General features: G+C 42.5%; 1 protein-coding gene across 5 annotated transcripts in view; it reads right to left on the bottom strand.

Annotated features, from left to right (window-relative positions):
• Positions 1-2075: 2075 nt before the first annotated feature.
• The window catches only part of dvl1a (dishevelled segment polarity protein 1a), a 31273-nt gene continuing 5495 nt past the window's right edge, over positions 2076-27853 (bottom strand). The window contains exons 3-17 of one of the 5 annotated variants that reach the window (XR_007571270.1): positions 22276-22397; positions 19577-19695; positions 14049-14187; positions 12650-12743; positions 12426-12495; positions 12180-12319; positions 11550-11626; positions 9614-9681; positions 9221-9352; positions 9006-9140; positions 8253-8420; positions 7921-8136; positions 7611-7660; positions 5444-5482; positions 4343-4478 (exon numbers count right to left, since the gene is read on the bottom strand). Coding sequence is in view for 4 of the 5 variants with exons in the window: in XM_050065212.1 (XP_049921169.1) it covers positions 3958-4478; positions 7921-8136; positions 8253-8420; positions 9006-9140; positions 9221-9352; positions 9614-9681; positions 11550-11626; positions 12180-12319; positions 12426-12495; positions 12650-12743; positions 14049-14187; positions 19577-19695; positions 22276-22397 (2001 nt within the window). In the remaining variant the exon portion in view is untranslated. Of the gene's footprint in view, positions 4479-5443; positions 5483-7610; positions 7661-7920; positions 8137-8252; positions 8421-9005; positions 9141-9220; positions 9353-9613; positions 9682-11549; positions 11627-12179; positions 12320-12425; positions 12496-12649; positions 12744-14048; positions 14188-19576; positions 19696-22275; positions 22398-27853 lie in introns of all 5 variants that reach the window. The other 4 variants (XM_050065215.1, XM_050065214.1, XM_050065213.1 and 1 more) reach the window with 4 other exon arrangements.

Here is a 27853-nt window from a genome sequence, read left to right on the forward strand (position 1 = left end):
TAACGAATTAAAACCAACTTATCGGGGGAAATGGACACTTGAACATACATTAGCGTGATAATAACTACCTAAAATAACAAGAAACATGTTTGGAGAAATTTTATTTGACAGTAGAAACCTCAGGAAGAGCAACTGAGGAGGGATCCCTCTTCCAGGACAGACAGACATGCAATAGATGTTGTACAGAACAGATCAGCATAATAAATTAACAGTAATGTGAGCAACATTATCAAGGCCATGCTATAGCTTAATCTAAACCTTTAAATCAGTAGAGACCACATTTTGACACCTGCTGGCAACAGGAAAAAAGTGTGGTTTTAGTGCTACTGAGTAGCCTATCTAAGAAATTGATATAATTCTTGATTAAGCAACTGAGAAGTTGCTTAATCAAAGCCTTCTTGGTAAACTTTCCAGCGTCTTTGGCATATGCAAAAGGAATGGTAGTTTAATTGTTCTTTTGATTACGGGGGGAACTACATTGTTTGTTAGACAAAGCTTAAGCTGATGTCATTGTGAAGGGGGACTTTCCTGCTTGTGCGCTACTGTCGTTGTCTCACAGGATGCGCAAAGTTATAAAAAAAACTGAAACCTTTAAAAAAATATATATATCGTAGTATTAAGGCTTTTTAAAAATGAAATGGAAGAAAATATATCACATTATTTGAAAATGGGAAGTATCATTGTTATTAAGTCCATAAAAACCATTAGTCACAAAAAGGATTGTTGCTAGTGACTCATGTCAAACAAACATATGACCTTCTCAAGCAGCAGTCATGAGTTTTATTAGAGGGCGCGAAAATTTTAAAAAATTCCGCTTTGCTCTGATTTCCTGCAGTCACTATGTGCCCTGTGGTTTATACTGCCAATTTCCATGCAGCTCACGCCACTGGCACAACAACAACAACAACAGCATGTAGAGAAGGAAACTGAAACAAAAAGTGCAGAATGAATACTTCACTGTACCAAAATGAAAGTGGGGTTTTCAAAAGCTTATCCAGTTACTGAGCAGCTTGACTTGGATGATTTGTAGCGTGTCCATTCCCCAAAACAAGTTCATGGCATTTATTTCCTTTGAAAAGGGAAGTGGTGTTTCCTTACAGTAAGTGCTTAGTCTTTTGGAGAACGGAAAATTTGCTGACTAATGATGAGATGGCAGGTGACTGCATGCGACAGTACCTCTCATCAGGGTTATCTGACAATGGAGTATTTTATCCTCTGACTCAAGAAAAACACTCAGCGCCTCAAGGTCTGCCTGCTGCGTCATGCGAATAGTGCGTATGATCATATGACACGCGAATGACATTTGAGAGATTTCACCTTTGACATTCTAATGCATCACTCTCAGCCTACGATGGTTCGCCTACTCTAAGGTCACACACGTTGGCTTAGGCTGTGATGTCATAAAGTCAGCACCTCACCCACCTACGCCTCCTTGGCCAAGAAACACCCCCCACGCTTACCCTTCAACCTCCCTCCTAAATTCAGCTATGAAGCACAGTAAAACCCAGGAGCTCAATTAACATACTGACCCGGGAAATACTTTTGAGATGCTCGGTAAGCAGAGCAGTGATCACATTCATTTTGCTGGTAAATGAGTGTGTGTGAGTGTGTGTATTTGCATGTAGGCTTCAGAGAGTCAAACTGCAACTATGTCAGCTGTGCGTAAAGTGAATCTTGAACTACACGTTTAGATGACTATCATGCAGAAGAACACAGCTCACAGTGCTCTTCTGCTTCTTTAGCAGGGTACTTTAATCTGCCTCCTCAAGCGAGGGCGTTATTATAAAGCTCTGACATCACTTCCTTCCTGACAAACGTCCTATATGCTTTCATGTGGGGGAGTGTGTGGCGTAACATTCAAACAATATATCTTCAAACAGCTGCCTGTGGTTGTTGGGTCAAGCTGAAAGGGGTCTGTGCATTTGAGCCCTTTGAGTCTAATGTCAGCCCACTGGGAAAGTACACGCAGTGCAAGTGCTCGGAAGTTCCACTCAGAGGTGTTAACTGTTAAGTGTCACCCGAGTGATGCAAAGGTGACACATTCAGTGACAGTTCATCTGTACTTTTTTGTGCATGTCTGCTTAATGACCACTTTCAGAAACCGACTTTATTGCGTCAAGAAAACATTTAAATTGCTTGTGCCTAATTCAAACTGGCAATTATTACCACAGAAAATACATTGTAAATATTAAAGTTTAAAACTAAACTGGGTAAGTGGGAGTGAATCACACATTGACTGTCTCCCTCTAGTGGTCTTCTGAAAAAAAAGAAAAAGAAGAAGAAGAAAAGAAGAAAAGAAAAAAAAAGAAGTGAATTTTATAGTGAAGAATTTTCCTTAATAAAACACTACAGGTGATTATCATGGAAAATGCAGACAGAGTTTTGAACATATATATTTTTTATTCATATATATAATAAATTTCTATGTACAATTTATTCTTCTTTCGTAAAGAAACAAAATTAAAGAGAAAGCTTTGATTGCAAACAGTGTTTCATACTAAAGGGAGGGAGAGACAAAATGGAAAAGTGCTCATAAAACAAGTGTCTGTGTGTTACTTCCCTCTTGTAACCATATTTTAGGTAGATACAACAGGGGTTTGCCATTGTTTTGCAAGGAGATCAGAATCTGAAGGCCAGGATTCCCCTTGAAGTCACTTTGAAGTCGCAAAATGAGAAGTGCCAGATGATCCACAGAGAGATCACAGGCAGCTTCTACATTGTAAAGAAATATCCACCACACAGCGTGAGGCTTTGGCTTTTAACGCACTGACTTTTTATCGAAGCGCACACTCGCTACGAAGGAGACGACCATGACGCTCTCAGCAAATCTCCTGTCAACACTTTGAGTTTGCTTTCACGGCTGTGGCGGGCGTCCACTGTTTGCAATCCTGTTTGTAAGTTGACTTGCTCACTTAAATGTGTTTAAACCAAAGTGTCATGAATGTCAGGGTTTAATCACCGACAGGAATAATGATACATTCGACAAAGCACAGCTAGGACAGTGGAAACTGGCCACTGATTCACAAAGGGTGATGTCTGATTGTCTGTCAGTCAGCCTTAGTAGACAAAGTATGACACCATCAATGCAACATGATCACATAAATAACATCACAAAAATCATCCAGTGTACGGATTCTTCCTTTCGAACATTGGCAAGAGGTAACCCCACCCCCCCAACAATGGTAATACTTTAAACAAAATGTATTAATAAAATTTCTTTTCTTTAAAGCAGTTGAGACAGTCATGCAATATGCAGCCTAGTTAAACTAATGGCTGGCTACGGGGCCTCCCTTATGAAGAAAACATCCACGGATTGTGAACTGATCAAGGTTAGCGTTTTTAGTAGTTGGCAGGTAAGAGCTTAAATAAGCCGGTGGCGATGCCACAGTGTAAAGGAAACGGGGCCAGAGGTTTTCTGTAACGTGCTGAATTGTATCTGTACAAACAGATATGAGTCATGAGATCAATTCCAAGTTCTAGGCCCAGAGAAATGCTCCTAAGTGCAGGCTGTAGGTGTTGGCCTGGGTCTGGGGGATTGAGATCCAGGCCCAGCCAGCTTAAAGGTCTTGCAGAACAGAAAATATCCTAGGTAGAGTACACACTCCCGAGAATGTCTGCGTGGCAGCTTTAAAGAATCACCACATCGAATACCACTCACGTTTCACAAACTGTACACGTCACGTCAATACAAAAGAGGGTTTTCAGCCACAGAGGACCCGTGCTTGTGTGTGTGAGAGAGAGGCCGCCCTCCTGTTGTGCTCTTGCTGCCTGTATTCCTTTGCTCGGACATCAGAGGGATAGACAGATAGCGGGGAGGGCGGGGGGTAGGTAGGTAGGGAGAGGGTCAGTCAGTGTCTACATTCTGAACTTGGTCAGAGGCAAAAGATTGAGAGGGCAGAGAGAAGGGGGTCGAAGAGAACTGTTTTGTGCTCGATGAGTTCTGAAGGCACTGTCCTGTCACATGATGTCAACAAAGAACTCACAGGGATTGCCCATAGCGTGCTGGAAGGACTGGCGACTGGCGGTGAGCTCAGGAGGAACGGCCGCTAACTCTCTCCCAGGAGGGGCTCCGGGGGGCGTGCTGCTGCTGACTGAGGTCTTGGGGGCCAGACGGGCCAGACAATAAGGGGGAGGCAAGCCTGGGGGGCCGTAGGAGGAGGCATGGCTTTGCTCGCTGTGGGCGCACGAGCCCGGCCCTGGCTGGGTGAAGGGGGCGTGGCTGTAGGTGAAGGAGGGGTGGCTGTTCTGTGAGTGGGGGTGACTCCTGTGTGACTGGCTGTGACTGAGACTTGATCGGGCGTGACTGTGACTGGAGACGGCGTGGCTGTGATGGCTCATTTGGCTGGCGGACCTGTCGCCGCGCCTCCCTCCACGGACGCGGGGCTCTGATTCGCTGCATGTTGACCTTTGACCCTTCTCCTGTGGGGAGGAGCGTCTACCTTTGCCTGCGCTGGGGTTGGATCCACTGCTTCGGCTTCCTGTGGAGGAATAAAACAGACATCTTAGCTCGGCCTTCGACAGTACGAGCACACTTAACTATAATAACAGTCAGCAGCTCCAACTCAGCAGCTACAGCTGATTTTGACAGAGGGTCACACATTAAACAAAACACTGTATATTAATGTTTACTGAAGCCTTCATGAGCTGCAACAGACACTACACATCACATGACATGTCATTAAGTCTCCTTTTACACAGAACACAGTAAAAAAAAGCACTTTGTTTAAGGTGTGACAAGATATCTTAATACAATCTACCAAGAGTCAGCAGTCAAGGGCAAACATGATTATCTCAAAGATCTCTTCCCCAAAATTCCACCTGCAGCATTTACTATCATCTGATACTCATACAAACACCGAAACATTCACAGATTATAGGTGCAAACATGATACACCTGCATCAGGAAGACACTACCACGCAGCACATGATAACACAGCAGATCTGTGTTAGAAACCTCTCACATTCACATGCTCAGTTTGGTTTTAAAAGTAGGTTAGTGTCTTACTGCGCACTGGTGGCGTCATACTGATAGAGGTGTACCACGCTGCTGCAAAATCACACATTCCACGCCTCCCCTTCCGCAATGAGCCCAACAGTACTGGGTAAAGTGGTGCATGATCGCCCCCTATCAGCGAGAATGATAGCACAAGCCTCGGAGTGATCATCCTGCATCATGCACCTCCCAGCACAGAACCAATGCATGCCCAGAGGTGCAGAGAGGGAGAATGGACTGTTGGGAGAGTCACACACAGGATACACACGGAAAGGACGTATGGGACGGAGGGGACAACAAAAAACAACAAAAAAACCCTTAAAGCCACAGAATGACGTGGAGAATGTTGAGCACAGGAGGAGAAAGGGATAGAATAAGATGAAGAGGAGGAACGGTGAGGGCAAAAAGACAGAGAGCAGCAGAGGAGGAGAGGGGGGTTAGCAGGCTTACCGGTTCCCCCAGTGTCCTGGGACTACCTCCTCCTTCAGTCTACCGTTGCCCAGCAGAAACAGAGGGAACAACAGAATTACACACACCTCCCAGCCCAGCCCTTCACGCTCTACCTATTGTACCCTACACTACTATGCATCTGTCCCATATGGTCATAACTAGTATTACACCCATGGCTGTTGTTGCTATTGTCCTTGTCTTCTGACTAAAAATAATCTAATCAAGTCATGGAGAAACTGCTCCTCAAAAATGCAAAACTTACATGCACTCAAATAAGCAGGCAGACACGTAATTACTCATGAACACTTGTTTGGAAGTAGGGATGGGAATTGAGAGCCGGTTTCAAATTGTCTGATCCATCAGAATCATATGCGTTTGAGCTTATCAATTACTTATATCAATGCCGGCCTGTTTTTCAAACAGGGGGGAATTGCAAAATGTCAAACTCATGTGTCTACACTGCTGAAAGCTTGCAACAAGAAAGAGTCATGGTGGAGACGTACGGTCCAAAGTGTGGCTTCATTTCATGACAAAAGAAAACAATGCTGCTCTTGTAATGACTGTAAAATGATCATTTCAAGCAAGGATGGAAACTAGATTTGTTTCAATACCGACATCAGTATCAGTAACACCTCTGATATCCCCTAAGTGCTGGGTCGAATATCTGCAAGTATACGGGTCTATACACTGATCCAATACCATATAATTTATCATAAACTTTACAGTAGTTTGGGACGTCGGTGGCTTAGTGGATAGAGCAGGCGCCCCATGTACATGGTTGTTGCCGCAGCGGCCCGGGTTTGAGTCCAGCCTGTGGCCCTTTGCTGCATGTCACCCCCCCCCCCCCCCTCCCCCCTTCACACTTGGCTGTCCTATCAATTAAAGGCAAAATGCCCAAAAACATATCTTGGCAACTACTTAGCAAAATATTCAGTCGTCCAGATTACGGTAATTTTCAGTGCTATATCGTCGGCAACTGGACTTGCTTGAGTGTCCCGAAGACGTATCACCTCTCATTCAAGAGGGTTCTTCAGTTCTCACAGCATCTTGGATGAGAGGTGAATCGTCTTCAAGAAACTTAAGCAAGTTTAGTTGCTGACGATATAGCACTGGCAGGTACTGTTTTAGAGTGGCGAAGATTTGATTGATTTCTGGTAAATAGTGTAGCATTAGGAAAATATCAGATACAGGAAATTTCTATGGCGTTCAGTCTCTGTATGTATTTGTTCACCATGCCACAATACAAGGATATAATTCATATCGCATCCACACAGTGTTAGTAGCATACAGCTGTTCATTTTTTCAGGTATTTTTTTTAATGCAATGGTATTGGAGCGGTACTTGGATATTGGCTGAACTGCCCCTACTCGAACTCTCGACCTCTCAGACCCTCCTAACAATGTCTTTAACTAACTAGCTTAATGTCTTAAATAACTGTCTCACGATCGAGACTGGTGGGTAAGAGAGATCGTGCCTTTGTGGTAGCTGCTCCAAAGCTTTGGTATAGCCTTCTGCTCGCAATTTAATGCTCCCCCTCCACTGACACTTTTAAGACGAATCTTAAAATGTACATGTTTTCAATGACCTTGGGGCGTCGGTAGCGTAGTGGATAGTGCCGGCGCCCCATATACAGAGGCAGCGGTCGCAGGCTCGACTCCATGCATGATAATCAATTCCCATCCCTATTTGGAAGTCCCTGAAGAAACACAACTACAAATTTAATTTGTGTAAAACACATCGCATGTCTTATCCTTGTCATCTCTGTCCCTCCACGTTTCAAAGGTTACAGATAAACCAACTGAAAGAGTGACAACCGGCGGAAAGCAAGACATGACGATGTCTGGATGAATCACTCAAAACAATGAAACTCAGACTGATAGATGGTAACATGTAACTTACCATTATCTGTCTGGACTGCCTGGTTTAAAATGTAAACTACAGCCACACTATCACAGCCACCCACTTATGTGTACACACACCCCCTGTTCTCCACTCTCCCTCGATGCAGATATCAAAAACCATGCAGAAGCAACACAAAGATCACGCTCTGATTCAACATGAAAACAAAAGATCATTCGATGGAGAAGGATGGACTCGGTGTTGATCATGTCAAGCTGGCGATTTGCAATCACATGGTTGATCAGGTTTTTTTTTTTCGTGTACACACCCAGTACTGCAGAGCTGTCCGCTGCATGACTCAAGATGCTCATGATTGACCTTGACAATACAGGACGCGTTTTAGAATACACATATTTGATTAATAAAAATGCAATCCAGTGTCAACTTCCTGCCTGAGAGAGGCAGGAAAGCTAGCATTAGCATGAGTCAGACACTTGCTAACACTGACGTCATATGTCAGGAATATTTAGATTAGGGATAATGCCATGTTGCATGTTGAGTCAAATTATCACATTAATTAATGAAAGCCTGATGGAAATCTCAAAGGCCCCTTTTTACCCTCCCTTTTCATTGCTCACCCTCGCTGTGCTGGCTGCCGGCGCTCCCACTGTGGAAACTGTGGCATGGGTCTGAGTATCCTGGCGGGAAGCTGGGGGGTGCGGAGGGAAAGGGAGGGTAGGGGAATGGCTGCCCGCCCAGGGGCCAGGGGTTGCTGGTGGGAGGGAGCGGTGCCAGAGTGTCCTGCTCAGAGCCTCCGCCGCTGGATCCCTCATTCAAATTGAGTGATGCCATGTCTTGTTGGAGAGAAAACAGAACCAGAGAGGGAAAGATTTAGTACAACCCTCCTATTCATTAAAAAAGCTGTACACATGGAGCTGCATCACTGATACACCAAGAGAGGTGGCTGTACTTTGGCAGAGGTCCCCGAAGGTGTAGTAGCACTGCTCGGAGAAGGTGATCTTGTTGACGGTGTGTCTCAGGTAACCATGTTTCAGCAGACTGCTAGCATACTTCCTCGCATCCCGTCGGTCCTTGAATCCTTCTACTCTGGAGTAAAGCCAGTCCACCACGTCAGCACCTGACACAGCGACAAACACACACAGACATGAAGGCCCCTGCTCTAATGTGTTGAACAGATGCTATATGCACAACAGCTACACTGGGTATGTGCAGACAAGCAGCAAAATGTTGCAAAAACCACAATAAAATTGGTGTAGTTAAAGCCAAAATAATGCATGATACTTTAAAGGCCTCAGACGTCGATTTTGTGGTTCAAGAAACAAACTAAAAACTTGCTGAGCTGCAAAACAAATGCTACTTGTATTAGGGAACAATAACTGCCTCATGGAAAAGACTGGATGGATTTGAAACGAGCAAGTGTCTGATTACAGATTTAATCATCTTCAGAATGGCGGCTTTAAATTACACATTTATAATTTAACTCTGTGCTCCTTAGAAATGGCAATTAAACATTAATTTCTGTGTTTTAAAGAGGTACTGAGGCCTCATTCCTCACGGACAGCACCACTGTTCAGAGCAGTGTGCATACAACACAGGATTGTGTATTTACAGACAGTAAATTACTGTCTTAAAAACTCAAAATCTTGGTCTACATGAGATAAAGTTCTGCTTTTAGTTCTGTGTGTGCCCACGCAGCTCCCACCAATGACAGCGTTGGCGATGGTGATCTTCAACCACATCCTGTCTCGAATCTCTAGGCCAGAGTCAGGCAGCTGCATCACCTTGACGATGGTCGCCATGTCTGTTTTACTTGCCGATAGAGGCAAGTCGTCGAACTCTGCAATGGGAGAGAAGAGAGAAAATGTTGACAGGAGGAACTTTTTCAATGTTTAAATGTTGTGAGGTTGAAATAATCACCGCAGTATGGATGCTTCATGGAGTGTGGTGGAGGTGGTGACTGGTTGCTTTTACCATAGTGAGGGTAAGGTCCTGTCAGAGCGGTGGTGTGTGAAATCCAGGCTGCTGGGTCGATGGGTCTCACCGGCTCAGCTGAACAAACAAAACAAATAAGGCAACTCTGATAAAGGTACAGGTTAAATATTTTCCAGTTTCAGCGGTCAGACAGTTAACATGCTTTTTTCTCCATTAAAGGTTTTTTTGGGGGGAGTTTTTTCCTTATCTGCTGTGAAGGTCCATGGACGCTGAAGGCATGCTGCATGCTGTGAAGCCCTCTGAGGCAAACTGTTATTTGTGATATTGGGCTTTATAAATGAAACTGAATTGAAATTGAAGCATTAGTGTGTGTCTTACCACGAGGGATGGTGAAGTAGCTTCGTGGAGATGGGTCCCAACATTTGGCAACAGTAAGACTAATAGGACTGGAAGAGAAGCAAATAGAACATCAGTTTGAATAGAGATCTCTGAAAGACACACAGGGGCAAGTTTGCCTGAGCCAAATAATACTGCAGATTACTGTCTACAAATATCAGGTCTACACAACATACCAATACTCTACAGTATGAATACACAAATTATTGTGTGGTGTCATTTACTGACTTGAGTCAAGTGCTCTCCATTGAAAAAGACACTGATTTGATCTCTGAGCTGATGATTGACACAGTGTTGTATGTACTGTAAAAACTCACTTTAAATTCCTATAACTAGCAGGTACAAAGCCCTGACAGGAAAGGTGATTTCTTTTTTTTTTTTTTTTTGCGGGCAATCTTGGCCATGACATAAGTTCATCTCCAACGTCCTAGATATTATCTCCTATGTACAAGATATTACATATCTCTTACATACAGGATGTTACCTCCTACGTAGGAGATAAACTTTTAGGCTTAACTAAGCAGTTTTGAGAGTCTAAAAGTGGTGCAAAAACAGCATTTAGTGCAAGATAAAAAGGGCATTGAGAGTTCAACCAAATGCAGCATAACAAGTTTTACCTTATCACTTAACTACCTACAAACATCCACTGCCAGAGAGTGACAGGATGTCTACAGATAGAACCAAGTTAGATTCAAGACTTTTTGAGACCTTTGTAATACCACCTTATATGAAATTTAAGACAGAACTTGCAATGGAAATACACGTTTTATATATATATATATATATATATATATATATATATATATATATCTTTATATGTGTGTGTGTGTGTGTGTTTGTGTGACTGACATGTAAGTACTCTTTACAAGTAAACACACTGATGTGAGTTCAAAATGAACAGTAAGGTAAAATGACAACGATTGGGTGAGTTTAAGTTTAATGTGTTTAATGTAAAAAAAACCCCAAAATCTCATCACTGTCATAAATGCTATTTATTATTACAATTCTTTGGTCTGTCAGTCACTGGGTCTGTCAGGCTGGAGAAATTTTCACAGTAATGTGAGCGAGCAAGACAGAAAAAAAAAGACTGATTCATGCTTTCTTGCATGTTACCGGTGCAACATCACCATAAAACACTGATCAGCCTATCGCCAATTTCCAATACCAGCCAACATGCCAGGTTTACACAATGATCACTGTGGCTCTGATACAATATTCAGATATAAAGCTGATGGACTGTGGGTGGATGAAATAATACATCATTAATGAGGACAATATCAATTATAGTCTCTAAAATGTGAACATAGCAGAGAGCAGAGCAGAGCTGTTGTCTGCTGCGGCTGTGTGTCCCCATTAAGAGAGACGCTGTGCACAAAGTTGTGTGTTTGAAAGCAGCAACAGCACTGACAGACTGGGATACTTAATGTCTGTGTAAAATTCCTTCCTGAAGTTTTGAGGAGTGTCTCTGCACCTTAGCGGTCAGGACCTGTTGCTTTGGAGCTTCTTCAATGTCCCCTGTGCCATCTGTACAGTAGGTTCAGTAGGGTTTGGCCAAAATTGCGCACAGAAAAAAAAAAATCACCTTGCCTCTCTGGGTGTCCGTAAGCACCAGACGGAGGCAGGAAAGTAGCTGATCGGAAAGTCATTAGTCACAAAAGAGGTTTGAGAAGTCATTTAATCTAGCAACGAAGATGTGATTCTGGCAACACTGGATTAACTGAAGGGATAGGCTCGTATTTTACACCCATGATTTTCCTCAATAGGCTTTTCTTTAATTCTTTAAATCCTCTGAATACAGCCCCCTATCTGATTAACACCTTAGTCTTAAGTGTAAGATTACACCTTACATACAGTAAGTTATGCCCTCGATGTGATCACAGCGCTCAGTCATTGGTCCGACCAAGCTGTATGTTCTTACCCAGTTTTGGATACAATCTCTCTGAGGATCCTCACGGCATCGTCATTGCTCATGTTCTCAAAGTTTACGTCATTCACCTGGCGGGCAGAGAACAACTCGTTACATAAATACACTGTGTGTTTTCATGACTGAAATATTAGTTTGAAGCTCTGCAGAGGATTCAGATATTCATGCACTTGTACCGCACACATTAATCTCCGCAGTGCTCTTAGGCCTTCCAATGCCTGAAAATCCTAAGCTGCTTTTTATGAGACACACAGTCAAAATAATATATTGTGAATGTTGGGGCACAACGACAAATTGTAGTCAGCCGTCGTGTGTTTTATGGAGGGTGTAGTTGCAGCGCTCTGCCGCGCAGACATCAAAAGAGAGGCATTAACAGGAAGGAAAAGGAGAGGCAGAATTACAACTTTTACAAAAGAGCCTCGTAATGGAAGTGAATGCAACATTGTGGTTTGTATAGGCCACGAAACCTCATATAGAAATACATGCGTCATCCTCAGCTTTTGCGCTGTACAAACAGCAGCAGCAGAGGCGTTTCATTCATATTTTACCACGAAAAATATATGATGATGAAAACTCTGAATGTTCAGTGATACTTTGTAAAAGTGGAGGAGTATGCTTGAGTACCTGGAGGAGCATATCTCCTGGTTCTATTCTTCCATCAGCAGCCACAGCGCCTCCTTTCATGATAGAGCCGATGTAAATGCCGCCGTCTCCCCGGTCGTTACTCTGACCAACAATACTGATACCTAAAAAGTTGTATTTCTCTGTCAGGGGGAAACCACAGAACACACAGTATTAGTGATGCGTGTACATTAAAACTTAAATATCTATATTCAAATGTATATAAACAAAATGAAATGTCAGGTTTACCCATGTTGAGCGTGACGGTGATGATGTTGAGGCTCATCGTGGAGTCGGTGATACTGCTGAAGGATGAAGACTGGAAAGGCAGGAAGGAGATAAAATAAGTAAAGACCTTTAGAAATAATCAAAGTGGCATAAAGTCCATACCAATCAGCCCTCTCATCTGTTTCTCCTGCTTAATGTCAATTTCAATTTCACCAGAGGCGGTGACGTGTCTCAGAGATGCTCACCCGATCTATTTTGGCCACTTTGTGCCTCCGTCGGCGGCGCTTGTGTCTGCGCATCAGCTGCGAAGAAGAACTCTGTTCTGTGGAGCTACTGAGCCTGAAACAGAGAGGAATAATGAGGTGGAAAAGAAGAAAGAGGAGACAAAGAAGATGTTAAAATAAATTAGTTTACACTGTAAACATCTGTGTAGATGTTTGAGGTAAAAGAAAACACTTGCACTGAAATACAACAGCACATTACACGACAACAATTACAATAATTTATCACATCTTAGCTGAAGTTAGTGGTGCTGTTTCACCTGTCCCCCACAACATCTGTTGCTTAATGTTGCCTTTTCTACACCTTGACACACACATATTCATAAAAGCAAAAATTTGCTTATGAACACAACAGGCCTGCTTTTTTCCCTTGCCTCTTCAGAAAGGTGTTTAGACCCATTTTCTGTTCATGTATTCAAGATTTGTTGCTTTGACTCTAACTTAATACATTATATTTTTGAATGCCTGTGGTGTAGACTGATGTATGGGATGATGACTTTGATATTATGTTTTCTAAATTAAGATATCCATACATCCTTTATCTGTAACTGCTTATTCTGTTCAGGGTCACATGGGGGGCCTGGGAGCCTATCCCAGCTGACATTGGGTGAGAGGCCCTGGACAGGTCACCAGACTATCACAGGGCTGACACATAGAGACAGACAACCATTCACACTCACATTCACACCTTGTGGAAAATTTAGAGTCACCAATTAACCTGCATGTCTTTGGACTGTGGGAGGAAGCCGGAGTACCAAGAGAAAACCCACACTGACAAAGAGAGAACATGCAAACGTGTTGCTCTGGTTACTGGAACGTTAAATTGTGGTTACTATACTTAGTGTTACTGTAACTGAAGCATTCTCTGGCACAAGAATTTCCTTCGGGATAAATAAAGTTCTACCTATTAAGTAATTTTAATAATTTATCAAGCAAAAATGCCAAACATTTGCTGATTCCAGCTTCACAGCTGTGAGGGTTTTCTGCTTTTTATGTGTTTTGTGTCTTTGTAAATTGAATTTTTTAGGGGTTTTGGACTGTTGGCAAGTAAAACTGGCAACATGAATACATCCCACTGGACTCTGGGAGACTGAGACAGGCATTTATCTCTAATTGCTGTCATCTTTTGATTAATGAATAAAAACAATCCATGAACTGATAATGAAAATAACTGATAGTTGCAGCTATAGCCGCAGCCAATGCAAAAATATATCATATGAATGAAGACCTCAGAGAGTCTCAAGAAATTTTAAGGTGCTTCTCTTTTTGTAGAACTACTTTTTATGAACAATAGATAGTTTCTGAAACAAACAAAAGCTACTGATGGAGCAGAAAGACATTTAGATGTGAGGCTGTACGTTACCTGCTAGCATCCTCGTCTTCCTCGCTGTCAACAAATGAGCTGGACTCCAGCTCGCTGCTCATTACTGAGGCGCTGTCGTAACCCATGGCTGAGTCCCTCGCGGTGCGCTCTGATTTGGAGTGACCGTTGATACGAGGGACTGGAGAGAGAAGGAGCAGAGCAGCAGTGAGTCAGATGGGAAGCCACGGTGGTCACCGTGGGTCAGATCAGAACAAGAGGGAGCAACCAGGAGGGGAGGAGAGTCAGTGTTAGTGAGAGTGACAGAAACAACAGAGGAGCTTTCATCTCTGATACCTGTGGAAGATTTTAGCATTATTGAAAATATGAACTGAAAGCAGAACTTGGATTTCAGTCAGACAGTAGAATACAGGAGAGTGAAGAGAATAAAGCATCAACAATTACTTTGAAATAAATGAATGCAGCTGCTTGAGATCATTTAGAAATCTCTACACAAATTCATTTTAGAATTCCCAGCAGTGCATGACCACCCTGTCCATCTCCATACGTACATTGCCAGTGAGGCGGTGCTGTCTCAGGGTGACAGCGGATTGGCTGGAAAGGTCTCATAAGGCGAAGAGGGCGTGGCAGCCAGCGCATTCGCCGAGAGCAAGCAAAACATTCCAGCAATGTGGTAGTTCCCATCGCTAGCTCCGCCCAGAGGGTGCGTCTATGAAAGCCGAGCTACTGCACATAAGCACTCAATCAGCAGAGGGACATGACATCCGCTGTCAGGATTCACACAACCATATTTCCTCCCACGCTCAGAAGACTGCCACGCCAGAGAGAAACACAAAAAACAAAACAAGAGTGCAGGTTCATCAGGCCAGATTGTGTCTTTGTGCTGCGCTCCGTCTGTGCTAGTTGCTCTCTAAAAAAGCCCAGCCTGAGCCTCAGACGGTCTCTGCCCACCGGCTGGCTGCTGACAGGCTTCACAGCTTATCTACAACAGAGGCAGTGAAAATAGGGAATAAGCATAAGGGTACTCTGTGAGGAGCGGCAAGACAGAAAACAAGAAGTGAGTCACTGTTTGACGAGACATGTGAAACTTTGGACAGAATGCCATCATGACCTTTTCAGAAGTTGTGACATTTTAAAGGATTAGCTAATAAATCAATTATAATGCACTCAGTGTGAAACAATTTAAATGTCTCTACTGGTGGGTTGACATTACATACACAACATCACCATATAAAAGCTCCAAACAAGCAACAATAAACCTCTATCCTCACTGCAAAATAAGAACCCCCTTATTTAACTTTCCATAATCACACTGGAATCATAGAAAAAAAACCCCCACCGGCATTAAATTAAACTAACCACAATATGAAATGACGTGTATCATATAACGTATTTAAATGTCAAACATCACCAACAGACGTAACACAAACAAATCCCTCTCACCGCAGCCGACAGTGTGCCTTCATCCGACGCACAGAGGAACTGAGCTGAGAGTCAGGAGAAAGTATTGCCTCCTCCCTCCCTCACATGGCACGCAACTATAGAATGACTGCTAATCTGCCTCTGACCAATCACATGATGGTTATCTCCCAAACGGAGATAATATGAGATTTGAAATGATGTGCTGTCCTGTCTCATGTTTGCCTCAGGTGACAACGCCATCAGGTTATCAAAAACTCTTCTTTTTGGCAGGGTCGCAACAGAAAAAATAATCTTGAGATACTTTTCATAACGGAGGACGGTTTACCAGCTGTTTATATGCGTTGTGTTAATACTTTAATACAAGCATAAGTGCTTTGGCTTAGCAATGTCGTCTTTGACCTCAACCTTGAAATCCCAGCAGCACTAAACAGCAATAATGTAATGGTGATGTTCTTTTTTTTTTTTTAAAGAGTATTGAATATCCGCTGCTACAATGTCATAACCGAACATTAGAGTCTTGTCTTACAGCAGGTTAAGATTGCAGAGCACCTGGCGGCATCGAAACAGATCATATCCCATAACTGTGTCCGACACCTGTTCAGCCTCCTGAAATGTTCAACTGCTGCATTATTCATCCATTCACTCTCAAAACGCCACAGCACACACAGAAAATAAGACGGGATATGTTTACCACGGCTAACCGATCACTGTTAAACAGCAAAGCATTCACGCTGAGAGAAAATCACTTGAAGCGTGTGTATAAGGTGACAGGGGAATTCCTGCTGCTGCTGATGCTGCAGGCAGAGAGGTAAAAAAAAAAAGGTGGGGCTACCGGCTCCTTCTTTACATCCAGGCCATGTGACTGTGACCCAGAGCCAACGCAGCCAAATTGAAGTACATTATGTGGGGTCTTGCTCGCTAGATTTATGAGCCATGAAACTGCTGGCAAACCAACAGTGACCCACCAATGCCCCCTATGGTCTCACTTAATTAGAGCTAACAAACAAGCAGGCGGGGAGATGCCAGGCGAGGAAACAGAGAAAGGAAAGGCAGCAAGAGTGTGTGTGTGTGAGAGAGAGAGGAAGAGGAAAATGAAATATGATCCTTCAGTAATTCTCTATTCTGAATGCGTTGAGGTCAGTCGACACAGAAGAGGATGGAGGACAGACGCAAAATTCATTAGGCTTGAGGTATTTCCGCATCAGCCACAAAACAACAGATGTGCAGCTGGCGGTTAGCGGCAGCAGATCTGACGTGGTGAGGGCCAACAATGTGTCTTGGGCCAAGTCAAACACACCGTCACAAGATGCCCAAGAATGTGATTGTGCAGTTATTCTGTCAGGATGAAGCTGAATCTGTTTCCAGTGTGCGAGACCATTACAGCTCTTCCTACAACCACAGCCTGAGGCTGCGCTCTGCGATACTAATTGCATGATGAGCCTGGAGTGCAGGATGCAAAGAGCCAGGCTTGCTGTGAAGAGAGGACACTGGGAGTAGAGACACAGAGACAACTGGCTTTGCTGGGAGTAAATACACCAGCAGACTGCGAGCATCAGAAGCTGCTGGTTTGTTACTTCCTGCCATAAAAACAATTAATTCTGCCAAAATGTCTGTGTGGCGAGAGCAGGAATAGAATGAAGCGGATATCTCAAAATATCGCAGGTATGATTATGCTGATAACAGAACACACACCTTATCCTGCAGCACCAGTGTTCTTTATGCCCTGTTCAAGGGCTGGGTAATATATTAATTATATATTGATATCATATCAATTTCATGATATGATAGTGTATGAGAGTAGGCAGATTAAATTTTGGATGGCGTAATATCCTAAATGTTGTGTTTTCCTGGTTTTAAAGGCTGCATTACAGTAAAGTGATGTCATTTCCTGAACTTGGCAGACTGCTCTATGATTTGTCTCTTCCCACTTAGTCATTACAAATCACATTACTGATGATGACCAATCAAAAATGTCATTGTGTAAATACTTTGTTAAAGCACTGATTAATCAGTCTTATAATATCATCACTACAGAACTGGGCAATGTGGCATATAAATAATACTGCAAAATTTTTAAGGTTGTATCTCAACACACAGTATACATCTCGATATTTTGAAATCTCCTCTTAACTACTGTAGACTACTAAACTACTGTTACAATACAGTTAAATAAAGTACTGTTATAATAACCTTAGAATACTCTTATAATGAAGGTAGGTTAGAATTGTTATAACAACCGTTACAATGAAGTTCAGTAATGTAGTTATATATTTTAAAGTTTATATAAGTTAAAGTACTGTTGTTTAATAAAAACAATAAAGTTAAATAATAAAGTAAAACGGAGAACTGTTTTAATAAAGTTAACCAAAGTACTTTAATAATAATGTAAACAACTGTTCAAAGTTAATTATAATACTTTTACAATAAATTTAAATTAAGTACTGTTATATAATAAAGTTAAATAAAGTATTGTTACAATAAAGTTTAAGTACTTCTCTTTTAAAGTTAAATGAAGTACTGTTATAATAAAGTTAAATTAAGTGCTGTTATAATTTAGTTATATATAGAATTGATATCATAAAGCTAAATAAGGTACTGTTATAATAAAGATAAAGTACTGTTATAAGACAGCTGAAGTACTGTTCAGAATATGTTAAAGTGCTTCTCTATTAAAATTAAATAAAAGACTTCAATAGTAAAGTTAAATAAATAATTTTTAATTAAAGTAATTAAGTTAAATATAGTATCAATATAATAAATTTTAAGAACGTACTGTTATAATAAAAATAAAGTACTACTATAATAAAGGTGAATAATGTACCGTTATAATAAAGTTAAAGTACTGCAGGTCTTGTAAAGTTAATTTAAGTGCTGTTATAATAAAGTTAAATAGAGTACTGATGTAACTGAGTAAAATAAAGTACTGTTATAATAAAGTTAAACAAATTATAGTTATAATAAAACAAAACGGAACCACTTCTGCTTTTATTCTTCAGCACCCTCTTCGTCTCGGGCCAGAAATGTTGATGTTTTTGTTGTGAACTTGAAGCATCGGGTCAACAGTTAGATGCTAGCAGTTAGCTAAACTGTTAAAGTGATGCCGTTAAACGTGAGGGTTTGCAAGTGGCACTGGTGCTCCATGGTCGCAAAATACGACTAAATGGTTGCTGTCCGGAGCCCTGCAGGTACGAACACACATGGCTTGCCTCACACACTATCGTTCAGAGGAGAGTGGTCTGGATGGGCAGGGGAGTGTGTGTGATGTGTTTGTTCCAGTGGCTTAAAAAAACCATGACATTTTATACTTGTTGTCCGCAATAGAGTCATTTCAATCATCCCATGTGGAGCAAGTTGCGCAATACATTGAGTAGAGTCAATATATCGCCCACTCCTATATCGTGGCCCTACCCTGTCCTCTGCTGTGGTCATGTGACTTTGCCTGGCAGACTCTCATACTAAAAACATAGAGCCTGTAAAGGAGAGCAGCTCTTTTGAAGGAGCAGAAAGAAAGCTGTCTCTCTCCTACCAAAGTGATTTTAACAGAAATTGCTGCAATCAAAAGCCAAAATAATAAAACAGATGTGTTCACTCTTACAAATGGCTCTCCAGGGCTTTTAAGAGACAGATCCTGACATTTTCTTCTTCAGGTAGACTGTAGATGGTCGCATTTATATCTCAACAATGGCTGCAAGAGACTCTCCTGTGATATTTCACAAAACACTGGTGTCTTCTGACAGGGTATAATCATCGTACAAGATTGGAGTGTGACTACTGAGTGGAAAACAGCCTCTGACCATAAACCTGAGCCGCACACAGGAAACACAAGAAGGACAATCATCGGGGAAGACAGTGAATTTGACATACAGTGAACTTATTCACTCCTTACTTTCTTCGCTCTTCCAAGAACTTGGATGTCTATGTCTTTCTCGGTCTTACATAGCTACAGTTCGACACACACCATGCGGTCCCTGAGGGCCTCTTTTCATACATGTCTGCTGTCTGTCCACTTTTTTTTCTTCTTCTGGTGAGTGACTTGTGCAGAGCGAAAAAGTTAAGTGTTGAGTAAGAGGCACTGAAATGTAATAAGTTGGAAATGACAGGATAATTGCATTTTTAGGATCCATCTGTTCCTGGCTGATAATACTCACGCTCGGTTTCTCGAGCTCTCCTCCGTGCCCGCTCTCTCTCTCGCTCTCTGCGGTGGCTCAGGAGAGACTCTGTTCCCGTCTCGGTGTCCAGGCCATCTCGACTGCTCACCGCATTGGCACTGCAATACACACATCGGAAAACTTCAGTCAGATTCATAATGATGTACAAAACACACACACACACTCCCTCTGTCTCTCTCTCTCACAGAAACTCTTTCAAATTAATTCTCTCGCCAGCCTGTGACCAACACTCCTGAACATAATCCCCTGCTACAATATACTTGTGTCTGTTATAATATCTGTTTGCCTGCCATTCAGCCTTAGGGGGATATGCAACTCATATTATGACTCTGTTTCAAATTCAATCCCTCTGGCAAAAATAGCAGTTTCATTGTTGTGTGGTATGTGATGCGTTTTTCACTAAGTGTCATTAATGACCAGATACCCTGAGAGGGAGCCATTCTGGACAACGCTGGCATTAATGAGACCTATTGAAAGCCCAGATGGTGCCTGGAGCATGATTGGGAGAGAGACAGAGAGCGGAGAATGACAGATTGCATAAAAAAGCGAGAAGTGGTAGATCAGGTGTGGGCTGAGCAATAAGCTGGCCTGTGTACTTGAGGTCTGGGGAGGAGTCTGGGGGTTCATGAGGGCAGATTGTTATTCTGTCAGAGGGCTGGAGACGCCGTGGCCTCAGGCACCGGGGTTAAGGGACCTACACAGCCACCGGGCACCAAGGAAACCTGAAGCTGGTGAGAACTCAACTCAACCCTGTCAGCCTGTCACACACACTTAGGCATGTGTGCAACATGTACTTTACACCTGCATAAATAATCGTACTTGCATGCGAGCGCATTCATGCGTTCATGCACGCTCAAGCGATGATGCACGTATACAAACAGTGTCATATTCATAGTGCATCAACGGAACAAAAGAGGCACAGAACGTGAACATTGTCCAGCGATGGTTTAAAAGCAATGTTCTCACACACCTCAGTGGCAGCGTGTGGATGATCAATGCAAATTAAAAACACAAGAGCAGACAAGATGCTGTGTCTGCTGTGTTCACTCAGCGGGATAAAGTGCTCAATGAGGCATGCTTACACGCTTCTGCTACAGGGTGCTAATGGGTGCACCTGGGCCGGGCTGCACCAGCACAGGTCAGCGCATGTGTGCAAATATCACTGTAGATGCATAGTTTGGATGCATCTCTAATGGCAGTGATCGTTCAGCAGCGTGATGACTGATGTGGTGGTAACTGCCTGTCTGTTAGGCTGTCGATGGCTGCTGACCAGCCGGGCGGCAGGTCTGCTGATCCGGGGGGAGATTATCCAAGGCGCTAGGCTGCAGCTGTGAACAAATGCCACCCCCCCTTTCAACCCCCCCTCCTCTGCTGCCCCCTCTCTGCTGCCAATCGCCACCCCCTCCCTCTTGGGAAATGGAGATGGGTGCTTTTAATGTCCGTTAATCCGGATTACCACGCAGAAGCACATCAGTTGTGTGCATTCTCTGCCCAAAACACCTATTCTGTGTGCTCATCAAATAGAGCCATTCACGCCGACAAACACATCAAATGCATGAATAAAGCACAAGAGAAAATGAAGTGGTAATAATATTCTAGCTATTTACAGAGAGAGGTAAAGGGTGGAAGACTGGATTCATTTCAGAAAGAGAGGAGGTTCGCTATAGGGAATTCACCACGCTGTTTCTCTGAGAGAAAGGCCTGCCTGTCTGACTCAAAGAGGGGAAGAGAAAGGGAGAGTGAGGGAGGGTGGGAGGGAGGAGGCGGGGGGATATGACGTGGGGGTAAGGGGGCCGGCACACTGTCGTTTGGCTCCACAAGGTGGCGGTAGTCCCAGTGAAAGCTATCCAGGAACAATAAAATCATCAGAACAGCTGACAGCCAAACAGCAGGGGGCAGCCCATAGAGGGCAAAAGCGAGCTGAGATGTCAAACACTGGATAAAGAGATACACTGAGACATGACAGATTGCATGTTCTCAATATAGAGCCTCAGCCATATTGCTCTAGCGCTGTAATGGCAACAACCCTCGCCCCCACTGCCCCCGGCACTTCTCGCTATATTTAGCTCGGGACTTCTCCTTAGCAAGTGCAGTGATATTCTCTAATCTACCAGTTTGAAGTCAAAGTCTGTTCAGGTAACAGTCATCAAGACGGTCTCCATGTCTGAGCTTTTAGAGCCACATATGCCTTTATTAGCCGAATATGGATGAATGCTCTAAGTGACTGAACACAATGGGCCTCACTGAGTGCCAGTATTTGCCTGAAGATGTTTATGCTGTGAAGGCTATTTCAAGAATCAGCAGCACTGGCGGCGTACACATCATGTTTACATCGACGAGCGGACTAACGCCTTATTCCACGGTTGAGTGGGCGGGAGGGAACATACACACACAAGTGGGAGAAATGCTCACACCCATGCATGTTCCTGCACTCAGGCTTCAGCACATACTTCATGCCGTATTCACACACAGGCTCACGGACCACCTACACCTCCCATACGAGCCTGTGATGACAAATCTCTCTGATGAGCTTTCCACGTTCTGATTAGCACATATGGCACGCTGTGATATAAAAAGGTCACCCACTGCACAGGACTGTGTGCTTGAATACACCTGCCTACATGCCCGTGTGTGTGTGAAATTGTGCATATATGACAGGCAGTAATCAGCCTACTTACTGGAAGGAGGGGGGCCGCGAGTCTCCGATGCCCCCTGTTCTCTCGAGAGGAGGGGGCAGCTCTGGATGGCTCTCCGTGCACTGAGATCCTCCATCAGAGTGGGCGCTTTCTGCCAGGACCAACTGAGAGAGAGAAGTTGAAGCATAGGAAAGATTAGACCAGACATATTCAGCTCAGAGAGAAACACAAACAATAATAAATATTCTGTTGAATGATATAGGCCCCATAGTGAGGAGGGAGAAGATCAAAAGAGACCTCAACAGACTTTGCGACACTCAAAGATAAACACACAGTGATGCCGGCACCAGAGACAAACACATCTTGTGTACAAGTACGCATGAGGAAAAGGCTATGAAATGAGATGCTGCAAAGAGGCCTGGAGATGACTGGTGGCTGCACACAAACAACTTGAGAAACAGCAAACGACATACAAACTTAAAAGACCGCCATGCTTTTACTGAGTTGAGTGTCAGTACAAAGGACGATGTACAATGACCCACAGATACGACTGCTCTCCTTTCATCTGAGCCAGAATAATGAAAGTTGAAGGCGGCAGCCGTGGAAAGAATAACAACTGTATGGACCGTGATCATTCTGATGCCAGCATTGGGATTCACAGGTGTCACCGAGGAGTCGCTGGATTCTTAAATGAACCCTGTGGGCTACTTTTTATGTGCTTCATCTCAAAGACTGAAAGCAGTTTTGCATTTTCCATCACCTCCTCTGCCTGTGTCTGGTGTGTGTTGACTGGCTTTCTGTTGTAAGAATGAGCAGACTCTGCTTTGGTCCCTTATTCTCCAGTTTCATGGAAAACTGCTTCATAAAAATATTTTCTTTCAGTGTTTGACAGCTTTGTGAAAGAAAAATACCTCTGTCTTTTTCTCCCCGATCCTGATTCCTTATCCGATAGCAGGGCCCTCTCTTCCCCTTATTTAAAGTCTGTGAAGCACAATGTACAGAGCGAGCTAATTATTTTATGTAAGGCAACATGAGGCCAGAGATTGCTGTGGAGTTGTGGACAGCCTGATGTGACTTAAAGGTAAACTATGCAGGATTTTCCTGAAAGAAAAACAATGTATTGACTCATAGGAAAGTAATTCCTCTCAATGTTCTCTTATGATGTGGTAGAAGTGTGTGCCTGTGTATTTATCTGCAGACACTCTGCCCTCTGCTTGTATTTTCTTATTTTCTTCTTATTTTTGCTGTGTTCATCATGTTTCTGGGCGCAGAGCGCAGGTGAGGTTGGAACTTTATAAAAACATAGCTATCAGGTGCCAGAGCGTGAGCAGCAAGCATCCAAGAGGAAGCTACGAAACTCACGGACACAGCGCCAAAACAAAAAACAAAAATATAGTGAGGTGAAACGCCAAGCAGACAAAGCTAGAGTTGGCTTTCACTTTCGCTGGCAATACTGTTTGCAAATAGTAGCTGACAATTCCTGCATAGTGATAGTGGAAACAACATTTTTGTAATTTCATTGATGAAGAAACTCTTTTTAATGTGAATCAGTTGTGGTCTCTGTGTATTCACAGTATCAGCCCCGATACTGATACTGTGGATCAGATCAGTGCATCACAACATACTTGACATGGTGTACATTCCCCACCCCAAAAATCAAATCAGACATATGAACAGTAGGGGCGGAGGAAAAAAATCGATACGACATAATATCGCAATATTCTTGTGTGGCAAAATCGTATGGTCATACAGAGCCAAGCGTCAATTTTTTTTAATTGTATAAACTATTAATATGACAAATACAAATTAAACTTTCAATTCAAGTGCTTTTTCAGTCCACTAGATATATTTTGCTGCTGCAAAAAAGTGGCTTAATAATAATAAACTTTATTTATATAGCACCTTTCAAAACTCAGTTACAAAGTGCTAAAACAAAACACGATTAAAACACAAGAAGAATAACACAAATAATACTGCCATAAAATGTCATCTAGTAAAAGATAAAATAAGGCCAAAGCTAAAATCAAGATAATAAATAGGCATTAAAATCAATAAGACAGCAATAAAAATAGACAGACAGTTCGGATAAAGTCAGGATATGCTTTCCGATAGAAGTATGTCTTCAGGAGAGACTTAAACGAAGCCAGTGACTCCTTTGGGGACATAATTTATAGCTAAAAAAAGGTTATAATCTATAATATTTTATCGCAATACTAAGTATTTCGTGACATATTTAAAATCCCAATAATATTGTATCATGACAGAAGTATCGTGATAATATCATATTGTGGATTCCCATCTCTCATAAACAATAGAATATATCTCAGGTTTCTCTCGTCTGTTTACAGTAAGAACTTCATTCATTCATTCATTCATCTTCTAACCGCTTCATCCTCTTGAGGGTCGCGGGGGGGCTGGAGCCTATCCCAGCTGACATCGGGCGAGAGGCAGGGTACACCCTCGACAGGTCGCCAGACTATCACAGGGCTGACACATAGAGACAGACAACCATTCACGCTCGCATTCNCTCACACATATGCCGAGGGAGGCTCAGGTGAAGTTTTAGAGTCCTCACATCCCTTGCGGAGATCCCAGGGGAGAGGAGGTAGCAACACAACTCCACCTAATGGAGGCTTACGGCGCCCCAGATTCAAACGTCCAAAAACACATAATTGAAACCACAAAATATCTCCATACTGCTCGTCCGATCCAAGTGTCCTGAAGCCCCGACATAAAAAGTTGTTTGGAAAAACGTCATTTGAACTCTGTGTGCTGAACTGTGTGCGCTTGCGTGAGACCATGAGACATGGGCACTGCCTTCATGTGTGTTCACATGCTTTCGCTGGTCTCACGTGCAAGCGCGCACACGTGAGTGCGGTGCACAGAGAGGCAGTTAGAGCTGCAGGCTACAGTGAGGCTAAAAACAGAGTTCAAATGACGTTTTTCCAAACAACTTTTTATGTCGGGACTTCAGGACACTTGGATTGGACGAGCAGTATGGAGATATTTTGTGGTTTCAATTACGTGTTTTTGGATGTTTGAATCTGGGGCGCCGTAAGCCTCCATTAGGTGGAGTTGTGTTGCTACTTCCTCTCCCCTGGGATCTCCGCAAGGGATGTGAGGACTCTAAAACTTCACCTGAGCCTCCCTCGGCATATGTGTGAGTAGATAATGGCTGAATTTTCATTTTTGGGTGTACTATCCCTTTAAACAAGGTACTTTTACAAAGTTAAAAATAGAGTTAAATGAAGTGCTGTTATAATAAAGCTGAATGGAATATTGTTATAATAAAGTTTAATAAAGTGCTGGTAAAAGGGTGGAGAATAATATAAATATTTTATTGATGCCATGATATGGGACTGAATACTGTCTTAGATTTCGGATATCATAATATCGTAAGTGTTGTTTTTTTCCTGGTTTTAAAGACTCCGTTACAGTAAAGTGATGTAATTCTCTGAACTTACCAAACTGTTCTAGCTCTTCTGTTATTTGCCTTTACCCACTTTGTCATTATACCCACATTACTGATGAATATTTATCAAAAATCTCCTTGTGTAAATATTTTGTAAAAGCACCAATAAGTCAACCTTACAATATCGTCACAGCCCTAATCCCAAGATTTGTTCATTTCCTCTTTTTTTTTTTTTACTGTGGTTTTAAAAAACAGAAGGCAAATTATGTAAAATTATGTAATAACGAGGCAAATTATGTAAAGATTTGTACTGGTCTATATCACTGAAGCAGCAAAAATACACTTAGAACAGTACACTTCTACCAACTGCATTACAGTCTGCTGATATAAAGTTATTTAACAATGTTTTATACTGGGCACTGTGTGCAAAGGCATATGGTAAAAATGTACTTAATTTGTTTATTTTACATTTAGAATTGATTTTAAGCTCCTCCTCCCTGTATACAAAGCTCTACATGTGCTGGGACCGAGCTACATTGCTAACTCCCTTGTTAACTTTTTGCCTCCAAGAACACTGCGATCATCTGCTGCTGGTTTGTTGGAGGTTCCCAGAAACAGCTGGGAGAAGACTGAGGATGCAGCCTTTGTCATTTACACCCCAAAGCTATGAAACACGCTATCAGCGAAGCTAGCTCGCTAAATATTTTCAAAAGAAAGCTAAAAACGTATCTGTTCACTTCAGCCTTTAACTAGCTCTGATGTCCTGATACAGGTCTGAAACTTTCTTTCACTGCTGCAGCTCTTTAAAATCTTGATTTCATGATTAGTAGTTAGTTTTGTTTTATGTTCATTCTGCCTACTTTCATGTGCATTTCTTGTATGAAAGGTGCTTTATAAATAAGGTTTATTGCTATTATTATCATTATTTAAAGATATACTATGCAGGATTTTCCTAAAAAAACAAACAAAAAAAAAAACTATGTATAGACTCGAGGAGTTATCCCTCTCAACATCCACTTCTGACCCACTAGAAGTGTGTGGCGGTGTATTTATCTGCAGAGACTCTGCCCTCTGCCTGTATTTTCTTTTTCTCTGTGCTCAGGACGTTTATGGGCATGCACCCCCATAGCTCTCAGGTGACGTCTAAGCTTTACAAAAAGGTAGCCACCAGGTGCCAGACCGTGAGCAGCAAACATCCAGCAAACATCCAAGAAACACAGCATCGGAAAAATGTAAATACTGCGAGGCAAAACGCCAAACAAGAGTGAACCTGAGGTTGGCTTTTACTTTCACTTCCACTGGCGAGCGTGTTAATAAACAGTAACCAACAATCCTGAATCATTTTAATAAAAACATTAACATCTTTGAGAATCACCTGCAGTCAGAGGGCGGTCGCATGAAAACAAAACTCTTTATGAAAGGGCGTTCTGCTTTAAAGAAAATTTGGAATCACTGGTTTGGTGTGTATGGAGTAATTCTGGTGAATCAACTTTTGAATGACTCATGAAGATGCATATTTGCATGATTCATAAACTAGTTGTTGAGTTACAGTGTGGTAGAGTGTGACCACATTTAAGTGCAGGCTTCAAGCTCTGCTGTTACGATCGACACTGCTTAAGTGATATTAAGAGAGATGGTCAATAACGACTCTGTAGCTACCTCTGTGTCACTGACTCTGACCTCTGACCTCCCTCTGGGGCAAACTAATGAATTTCCCCACCAAGATCAATAAATCATGATATTCTTATACTAGGTTGCTTAAAAAAAAAAAAAACCTGAGTAGATTCAACATGCAGCCTGTCAAACTAATTTACACATTCTTGCTTTTAGTCCTCCATCAATATTTAAAGCTGGAGCTTTAGCCTGTGTCTGAGCAATGATTAAGATGTAAATCCTCCTTTAACATGACAGATTGATTTGATTTATTATACTTCATTGTCCCCGTAGGGAAACTTGGGCTCCCAGCACTGCTTATCTTCCATGATTACAACTCACTATAAAGCTACAGAAGTCAATATGCTATGGTATTTCTTGTTTTAGCTATCAAACTTAGTCACCTCCGACTGTGCTCTGCAGCAATCGCTAAGTTTACTACCTAATGGAATCACTCACACCTATATAATAGAGCTGAACAGTGAGATGAAGGTGAAGAGTGTTTAAAAAGCTGTGTGGAGGCGTTACACGGCTACATTTACATGATCCGTGAGT

Source organism: Epinephelus moara, chromosome 16, assembly GCF_006386435.1.
Source record: "Epinephelus moara isolate mb chromosome 16, YSFRI_EMoa_1.0, whole genome shotgun sequence".
In the NCBI taxonomy this organism is placed as follows: Eukaryota; Metazoa; Chordata; class Actinopteri; order Perciformes; family Serranidae; genus Epinephelus; species Epinephelus moara.